The sequence below is a fragment of the Rhododendron vialii genome, chromosome 5a, assembly GCF_030253575.1.
Source record: "Rhododendron vialii isolate Sample 1 chromosome 5a, ASM3025357v1".
NCBI lineage: Eukaryota > Viridiplantae > Streptophyta > Magnoliopsida > Ericales > Ericaceae > Rhododendron > Rhododendron vialii.
The window spans coordinates 29,965,051-29,974,746 of NC_080561.1; the positions used below are offsets into that span (position 1 = coordinate 29,965,051).

Sequence of the window (9,696 nt, forward strand, 5' to 3'; positions counted from 1 at the left end):
AAGTTTCCTTACTTGCCATTTATAGTAACTTTCTATTAATAGCCTTTACTTAGTCATTAAGTTTCACTCACTTTTTCTTTATATAAGCATTTGCTCTCTCCCTCGACACACACAACACCCCTCTCCTAGATAAATGGCTTATATTCTTTGCTTTATGTTTCTTTTTATCTTCCCCGGGTACTAACTAGCTTGTCGGAGGCTCTACCCGGAGGAACCCTCCTCTGATTTGCAGGTATGATGTACTGTTCTGATGATGGGGTTCAAAAAGGAGCTATGCTACAGGTCAAATCATCGGAGAACATTGAGGTCAGATTTTCACGCCCCCGCAGAGCCAAATGTCTTTGCGCCTATACGAAAAATATTCATATCCTAATTCCACAATAACACATATACTATGTCCTTCTCGCTGAACTTCGTAGCTTGTAATCGTTATATTTATCAATGCATTTCTCTCGCATTTAAAAAATATATATTAATAATTTAATACCGACATATATAACCATTAATCAAACATGTTCATAACATCTCACCCATTAACTCATAAGCACCTCACTCATTTCTTCTTTGTTTTCTCTCATCAAATCCCACCCAATTGACTTTGTCTTCTAACAAACTACCACAACCAGTCTTTAATCTTTCCTACAAATGGTAATCATCTTAATAAAAGGGCCGATCACTTTGCTTGCCAAAAATGCCAGAACCATATGTTGCTGAAATGAGATCCACAAGGAGGGGAAATTGAAGTGACACAAAGGACGTGATTGGTAAACTGGCTAGTACGGCCACTGGAATAAGTATCCACAACTTATCTTGCCCAAACGAAAGATAGAGTGTGGCACTAAAGGCCACCATCATGGTTGTTATGGATAGGAACAAGGTTGATAGGCCAATTATCAATCTCTTGGGAAGAACATAGAGAAAATCAGATTCAGCACAACGAGAAGTAAGGATGGACAAGAACATCAACAGAGAAGTGGTGGACGTGAAGAGAGAGATTGCATCAGAAATAGCAAAGGCAATGAATGCTGTCTTTTTGGAGAAAATGGGAAGCCCGGTGTTGTCGTTACCACCAGGAACAGTGATTGCGGCTGCGAATACCACGGTGACGATGAGTGCTGCCACAATTGTGCACGAGTTTGCAGTGTCTTTCATCCATTTCTGTCCTTCCTCTACTAATTTCTCATGCGCAGTAGTGAAGACCATTGCGGGTGTTTCTCCAGAATTGTTTTCCCACTCCTTATACATGGGCAGTACTTGTTTCTCCACTTCCTACATGATAGCATAAAAAGTATAAACATATAAAGTAATATATACAAACATATGTGAATGACTAATATCCATCAAGAGTATATACACATAAAAAAAACTTATCACACAACCCATTTGGGTATCACCAGGACTTGAGTATATACATACTCCCTCCATCCCAAAAAGCCGCCCCCTCTTTCTATTTTCAGATCGATGTCCTAAAATAAAAGTCCATTTTCTACAAATGACCAATAGATTTTAAGAAGATTCTTGTTTTTTCATTTCTCTTTCTCTTCCATTTCTTAAAACCAATTGTATTGTTTACTGTAAAGAAGGGGCAATATAAAAAAGTCAAGTATAAAGTAATAGTACTATACTTAATAAGTTGGATTCCCCAAAAAGGACAAGCTATTTGGGACGGAGGGAGTATATAGGAGTGCCTTTATTGGTAACATAATGTCACTCTATGCAACCACTCTAAAAATAGACTTGTGGTTGAAATGTCGAATGTCATAAAATATGATACCTGACCGAACACAAATTGGTCTTAGGAGAGATGTGGAAAAGTGTAACACCCCTGAAAACCTAATCAATATTTCAGTAGAATCAAAATTACTTTAACATGATATTTTAATCGAGGTAAAGACAAGGTTTAAAAGAAAAAAAGGATAGGAAGTGGACGTGGTTGTGTGCATGAATTCTTGAGGGATAAGTATTGTGTGTGCATGTTAGATGGAAGATAAATTAAATAGCTTAATGAATGGACTTGTGTCCACCCTAGAGTTCATCTTGGTGTCATCAAGTTTTGTAAAAAGAAGAAGAACACAATTGAAGTTGTGGTCTTATAAAAACAGAGAAGTCGAATAAGAGAATATATACGATTGGGATGAGATTTGAGGATGGTCTTGAAGCATGCATGTTTAACGGTGGTGATCTTAATTAAGGTATCGGGTAGTATGCAATACATTCCTAGCTAAATCTCTTTGCAAAGAGTATTCTTTTGATTCTCTCATATTTGTAGTACTCATTTGATCTCTAAGCTTATTGATTCGATTATTTTGTATTGTGACATAGAAAATATATATTTGGCTGAAAGTTATGGAACAGATAGGTAAATGAGCAAGCCTACTGGATCAGAGAAGTATGAGAAACGTATGATTGAATGCCTTACAGGGAGTCTAGAGAAATTATGGGGCCCAAGTGGCCTATATAGATTAATTTTGATCTGGATGGTGCGTGGCATGTTACCGAAATGAGCCCGGGTGCTAGGCTACATATGAAATGTTATTCAAAATTATCCAATTTGATTTGTTATCCTCCTTTATTGAGCATATTCTTATTGCTAGCCATGTTTATTGTCCTTGTATTGCATGTACTACACAGCCCCTTCTATATTTTTCAGGCGCAGAGCAAGTTAGTTTTAGAAATTATTTGAAAAATCTATATGATTTTGGAGGTTTTTAGGCACATCATGTATATTTATCTTGAAGACTTGAAATTATTGTAGACATATTTATTTTGAGGCAATATAAAAATTCGGGTCGTCATAAAAAGTGATCCGACGAAATTTCACTGATCCATAATAGATTTGACCATCGGCAAGTTTTGGTTATCTTCCTCATTAAATGACCGGAGATACCGCCCATATTCATGTACTAGTTAGATCAGAGATGGAGCCAGAAATTTCATTACACAGGGGCGACCATATATGCGAGCTAAAAATTTCTTACATATTTTCATAGGAATTTTTTTTCTTATAATAGTAGAGTTATTTTTTTTCCTTGCAGGGTGACCGTCTCTACTGGCCCCTCCCTACCTTCATCCTTTAGTCAGATAGTACTATTCAATTGATGTGGGATTAGGTTTGAAAAGGAGTATTCACGTGGATGGTAATAGCAGATGCATATCACAAGGATTACAATTGAACGACTTGCAATTTTGGCTCAACAGAGCATCAATCAAATCAACGATGAAAGAGTCTTCCAGAACCTTTTCAAACCAAGCTTTGTTACGAAAATAAACAAAACATCTAACCCAAATGCGATCGATTGACGAAAATGAAAGGAAGACCATCCAACATCAAATACTAGTTTTAGTTGTGTCATTTAGCTAAGCGGGACAAGCTATTATCAACATGTCCGTACGTGCACGGCTCTGCAAACACACACATATGTATGTTTGGCTTATAACTGTTACGCATGCATGCATGTTGAAAGGAATATGTATTTTGTGAACAATCCTTAGAAAATTAGAAAGTAAGATGTCGTACCTTAAACCATTGTAACTCACGTTGCATTTGCAAAGCTGCACCAGGAACAAGATCGAGTTTTATTCGGGGTGCCAATCTTCCGGCTAAGTGCAACATAGTGTCTCGAATAGTGTCCTCATGATTCTCTTGAGCCAACAAGAAATTTTTGTCTTGAACCAACATGAGATATCGTTTATAATCACCCATTTGATATAAGAGGTTGAACACATTTTCATGGCGTTCTATAACTGCTCGTTGAAATATGGTACGATTGTCATTGTCCCTCATCCAAATTAACTTGGGATATGAATCCACGATCTCTTCTATAACCTCGTGAATCCCTAACCTTGTTGCACTAATAAGTGCATCTTCGGCAAATGACTTGAAATGCATTGAGTTACGTAAAGATCTAATCTTCTCGCATACACATTTGAGTAGTGTAAGTGCTTCATGATGCATTTGTTTTTGCTCTCGGATGTGTTTGATGAGAGGCACTGCAATTGAGAAAAGCCTTAGATATGTTCATTCTCAAATGAGTCATAGTTTAGACACAAAAAAAGAAGAAGGATTAATTGATCAATAGTTGTGTTTTAAATTAACTTGCACTAGTACTTGCTCATTACCCAAAAATTCAAACACTTTCCAGAGCATGGTTTGCAATTTTTGGCATCCTGTACATCCCAAAGCTAAATCGATTAATTGAAATAAACACATAAAGAGGATGCTAATGCTGAAGACATCTGAATAACATGGAAATATAAATTGAATATCTAACAGATTAAGAAAAAAATGTAACACTTGACTCATATTAGCCTTTTATTTGCGGTTTTTTTTTTTTACTTGCGGTAATAAATCCATCGGTAAAGGGTGCTATTACTTCTTTTTTTTGGTATATACAGAGTAAAGGGTGCTATTATTGGCGGTAATGACAAACCACCGCGAAAGGTAATTATTAATGGCAGGAGTAGAACCGCCGGTATTAGTGACTATTAATGGCGGCAACGTGAAGCCACTGATAAAAGTAAGCGAAAAACCATTGGTAATAATATCGTTGTATAATAGAAATTTATTATTTTCGCAATAAACGTAGAATTTTATGTAGTTGAGTGGTTAAGTAATTGGGTACTATTCAAAGGGTTGCGGCTTCAAATCTCATATAACTTTTTTCTCGAAAAAATCTTTAGCGGCTGTTTGTAAGACTGCCATTAATATATAGTGTGGAACTTTTACCGGTGGTCATTTACCTTTGTTTTTAGTGTCCCAACTCTTGCTTTGGCAGCGGTATAAATTCTGCCATTATTACTACCGGGAATACTTTTAATTTCTGGCGGTTTCGGAACTATTAATAGCAGTTATTTAATACCGCTAAAGCCAAAATCTAGCGTATATATATAGGTGATCTTGGAATCCAACCAACCATGTAAACTACTACATATTACTCAGGTTTAAATATTTTGAGGTCTATTGGTAGGTTTTAACAAGTTACTAGGTAAGTGGTCTACATGAGGCGTTAATGTACAACAGGATGAAGTACTAGAAGTAAGTATCCATTTTGTGTTTTGTGTATATGTAAAATCTGACTTGTTTTACTCAATAAATGGCACAAGATTTATCTGAATATTGTTGCATTTCATTTGGTATAAAACAGAATTAATGGTAGCTAGCTTTTAAAATAATTAAATAGAAGGATATGTAAATGACAACTGAAAATGGAGAAGTCCTTCAAAATTAGTTCAGCACAAATACCCCAATTGAGCTTGTGCACAATCACTTGAGATCTTCTGTTAGCAACAACTGGATTGTCAAGGTCGCCTCTAGCTCTGCTCATGGGATCTTCGATGGGGACGAACGTCTGCAATTTCACAGGAACACCTTCGAAGGGATCAAAAGCATATGTAAATGAATGTAAGCTATTATTAGATAGTATAAGATTGCACTTGATAACTTGGTTTCAACGTCAATTCATTTTCATTTATTTTGGTTTCATCGTCAAATGAGATGCAAACAAATTCAAAATTTTAAAAAATAAAAATATGAGTTGAGATTACTAGAAACTTACAACAATAGATAACGCGTTGCCAAAATTTCAGGCGACTACCACTTGGGAATGCGGATGCCTTTCTAGCTATCTCTCCCAAAGCACACATATTGTCATATTTTAATGTAGCTACTTGGGGATAGCGTTGCACCAGCTGGAGGGCTACATCTGTTTGTCACAGGGGTGAGCAAAATAATCGTCAAACCGTGAATCCAATCCAGTTAAACTATTACAAATCGTCTGGTTTGTTTCGGGTTTTTAGTGATGTGGTTTGGTCCTGGTTTTAAATTAAAATCTAGAGATCGTTTTAAATAGTTTGGTCTATGCATTTACGTTAACGGTTTTGGTTCTAAACCGATTCGGACCGTATAACACACACGTATACATTAATTAGAATTAATTTTCTAATCTAATTCTCCATTCCACAACCCTATTCTTGTACTTCCAAGATTAATTCTCTCAACTTCTATATGTGATTACCTATTTCTACAATTTCAATACACTAAACATACACAGCTTGGATTTAGTCAATTGATTTCTCAATCTTTTCGCTCGGTGACTAATTTTCTAATCTAATATTCTATTCCTTGGCTCTATTCCTTCACTAATTACTTGTATAGACTCTTGTTTAATTGGTTGATGTTAACAAGTTTTGGTGATTTTAATTAATATAACTAGCTAGTTTTAATATAAGGTTTAGTATGCTATTTTAAGTACTTTAAATTATTTTTGGGATGATATCACAATTTCAAGCAAACCGTAGTTCAAAACCAAAACAAAACCTCCTTTTAACGGTTTGGATTGATTTGGTTTTATGAATTTTATGGGTTGGTTTGGTTTTCCAAATTCTTAATCCATAGTAGAGGTGTCAAATGGGCCGTGCCGTGCTAGCACGGCCCATTTAACTCTGTGCTAACCGTGCTTCGTGTCGTACCGTGCCGGCCCGTTTACAGTATTTACTCAAATCGTGTCATGCCGTGCCGTGCCGTTTGTCAATCGCATCGTGCCATGCTGGCCCGATACTTAAATCGTGTCGTGTCGTGCCGTGCCATTTGCCAATCGTGTCGTGCCATGCCGGCTCGTTTTCTTAAATCATATTGTGTCATGCCAGCCTGTTTGCCAATCGTGTCGTGTCGTGCCGTGCCAGCCCATTTTCTTAAATTGTGTCATGCCGTGCTGTTTTCAATCATGTCAAGCCGTGCCGGCCCGTTTACTTAATCGTGTTGGATCGGACCCTGCCATTTTAAGTCGTGTCATGCCGGCACACCACCAACCAATTTCCATCCAAACCATGCTTAAAGTAAGACATATCAAAAATGAAATGATACGAAAGATGTTTCGTAGGTGCCATTGAACCTACTTTGATTAAAGTATCATAAGACCATGGTTAATAAAAGTATCATTAAAAAGTGAGACCATGGCCGTGTATGATAGCACACTTCGAAATATGGCCAATGGTCTTGGTCATATTAACCATTTTAATGCCATGAACCAATTTGTCAATAGCACCAGTTGGAAATATGGCACACTTTTACTTCTGATTTGTGGTTAAAGGGTGTTTACCATGGTCATATTAACCATTTTAATGTCATGAACGCATTGAATGGTATCGATCGTCGTGATTGTGTTACGATTTTGTGGCTATTGCTTGATGGGGCCTCGTTTTTATATAATAGAGCTACATATTATATACTAATTTTTCAAATCTATAACATAAGTTAATTGGTGGTATAGTGGTTTGTTTGTGTATGAAAGAATCTAGGGACTTGGGTTCAAGTGCTCAGCCAACTCCTTTTTGCTTTCTTTTGACTTTTTTCTTATTTTGTTTTTTTCTCCCTTATTTCTACTATGTATTTTTTTCTTTTCTTTTTTTGAGACTTTTTTTCATATTTCTCGTCAGATTTGGGGTAAATAATATACGAGTATATAACTCTTGTACATTTTCTTTTGTATTAAATTACTCTTGCACCATAAATATTTTGATAAGTTTTTTAATTTTAATTGTTTTCTTGTAATGTTGAATTTAGAAGTTAAAGGTCCAAAGCTTATTCACTAACAAAAACAAAACAAATATTTTTTAATGAATAAAAATTGATAATTTTTTAAAGGTAAACAAATGATTTTTTAAAAACATGATTTTTTTCAGAAATTGTTTTTTTTTAAATTAAATATCTTAGCTGTTTTACCTTTAATTTTTTAAAGGTAAACAAATATTTTTTACCGAATAGAAATTGTTTACTTTTTTTAAAATAAAAAAGTCATTTGGCTTATTTAAATTTTTTTTTTGTTTTTCCATGCCTCGTGCCATGCCCTTTCGTGCCCATGCCCATACTCGTGCTCATGCCTGGCTAGAACCGTGTCGTGCTGTGCCGTTCCTGTCCACTTTCGTGCCCGTGCCCGTGTCGGGCCGTGCCAAGCTAACTTCCGTGCCGTGCCTGTGCTGTGCTGCTCACTCCCGTATCCGTGTCGTATCGCGCCGTACCAAGCCAAGACTGTGCCTGTGACGTGCCGTGCCAGCACGGCCCATTTGACACATCTAATCCGTAGTTAGTGGTTTGGTTCTTAGTTAATTTACTACAAAACCAAACCAATTCGATTCATGCTCACCCCTAGTTGTCACAGACAAATAGTGAAAATAAAGCACAATACTAGCTAGTATTTTCATTTATATTCAGAGCTAGAATATTTGCAAGTACTTGTCATTCTCATGATATTTTATTTACCTTGGGAAATCGACTTACCATAGAATCCGGAGGAGATTGCGTAAATGACAAGCCGAACAACATTTTCATTTGAGAAGGGCATAGACACATGATCATCCCTGGTAACTTCCAATAAGAACAAAAGGGTGTCTTTGCAAGCATACATAGCAGCGCAATGGAGGGGTAATAGGTTATCCTGGCCGCAGATGTAGAGTAATTCAGGATTTTTTTGCACCAACACGATAGAGGCCCTCGTATTGCCCACATTAGCAGCCGCATGAAGGGCGGTGTTACCAATACCGTCAGGCCGTCTCAAGGCCTCCACTGGCATCAACTCCACCAGCTTCTCCACAAAATGGATTGCACTTTCTCCAGTCCCAACTGCTATGTGGAGCACTGTCTCGGAAAAGTCGGTGATTGGGGCTGTGAAAGCTCTATCGTCTTGGGCAAAGAATCTACTGGCCGTGTCCCAGTCGCCTCTGATTAGTGCAGCTTTAAGCAGTGGTATGTATCTCCAGTACTCATCAATCACACCCTCCAAGTTCTCTGCGCGCAATGAGTCGAATCAATTAAGGCATAAAATTTGAGAAGCCATGATCCAGGAGATAGGTATATGAGAAAAATAAAAGTGTGCTTTCGCGAATAGTAAAAGCTTGAGAGAGCACAAAAGCTCGAGGCATAAAATTTTCGACTGGATTACTCTCCACTAGTGAGATGGAATCCTTGTTGGGGGATGTCGTTGAAGCTTCCTCTAAGGAACAAACACCCTTCTTTTCTCATATTTCAGGAGTTCGGTACGTATATATGAGAGGAGTTAGGTACGTAGATGAGAAAATTAATTTACTTAAGAGAGAGAGAGAGAGAGAGAGAGAGAGAGAGAGAGACTTATGCGCAAGTTCGTAACAAAGAGAATTAAATATGCAATTCTGATCGGGATTTTAAGTTGGTCGTGTACAAGCACTTTGGTGTTGAGGTTCAAGTTGATGGAACAATAACGACATCTCTTGTGGTTAGGCCTATTAATGGGCCGGATCCGACAGATCTGAATTCGATCCAAATCTAATAAAACCCAAATTCGATCCGGATCCGATAAGACTCGAATTTTGGCAAAAAAATTATATTTTCCAAAAACTTTTTTACTTCTGGATCCAAAAATCCGAATCTGATCCGAAAGCTTTTTTACTTCAAAAATTTTGGCAAAAAAAAATTATATTTTCCAAAAAAATACAATTTTTTTTCTAAAAAATATATTTTCCGAAAAAAATTTAAAAAATAAAAATACAACTTCTTAAACATTTTTTTTTTCAAAATAAAAAATTTACTTTTTTAAAAAAAAATTAAAAAAATAAAGTTCGGATTCGGAATGATAACAGATTTAATCCGATCTGATCTGAATCCGATCCGATCCTGTAACGCCCCCAATTTTGGAAACGTTAAATAGGCAATTTCATTGAAAAACT

At 36.6% G+C, this 9,696-nt stretch overlaps 1 protein-coding gene across 1 annotated transcript; it reads right to left on the reverse strand.

The window, feature by feature from the left end:
• Positions 1–639: 639 nt before the first annotated feature.
• LOC131327792 (uncharacterized) lies at positions 640–8,915 on the reverse strand. Its single transcript, XM_058360924.1, has 5 exons — positions 8,258–8,915; positions 5,556–5,702; positions 5,243–5,368; positions 3,518–3,990; positions 640–1,269 (listed from the first exon to the last, which is right to left on the reverse strand). Exons 1-5 carry the CDS (start codon positions 8,565–8,567, stop codon positions 658–660), a joined length of 1,668 nt encoding a protein of 555 aa, XP_058216907.1. The 5' UTR covers positions 8,568–8,915; the 3' UTR covers positions 640–657.
• Positions 8,916–9,696: the final 781 nt, after the last annotated feature.

Excerpts from the sequence above, each read along its gene's own strand:
- LOC131327792 (XM_058360924.1), bottom strand. The coding sequence starts at position 8,567 with ATGCCAGTGGAGGCCTTGAGACGGCCTGACGGTATTGGTAACACCGCC. Across the intron at positions 5,703-8,257 it reads TGGTAAGTCGATTTCCCAAG|ATGTAGCCCTCCAGCTGGTG; the intron begins GTAAATAAAATA and ends TGTGACAAACAG. Across the intron at positions 1,270-3,517 it reads GTGAGTTACAATGGTTTAAG|GAAGTGGAGAAACAAGTACT; the intron begins GTACGACATCTT and ends GCTATCATGTAG.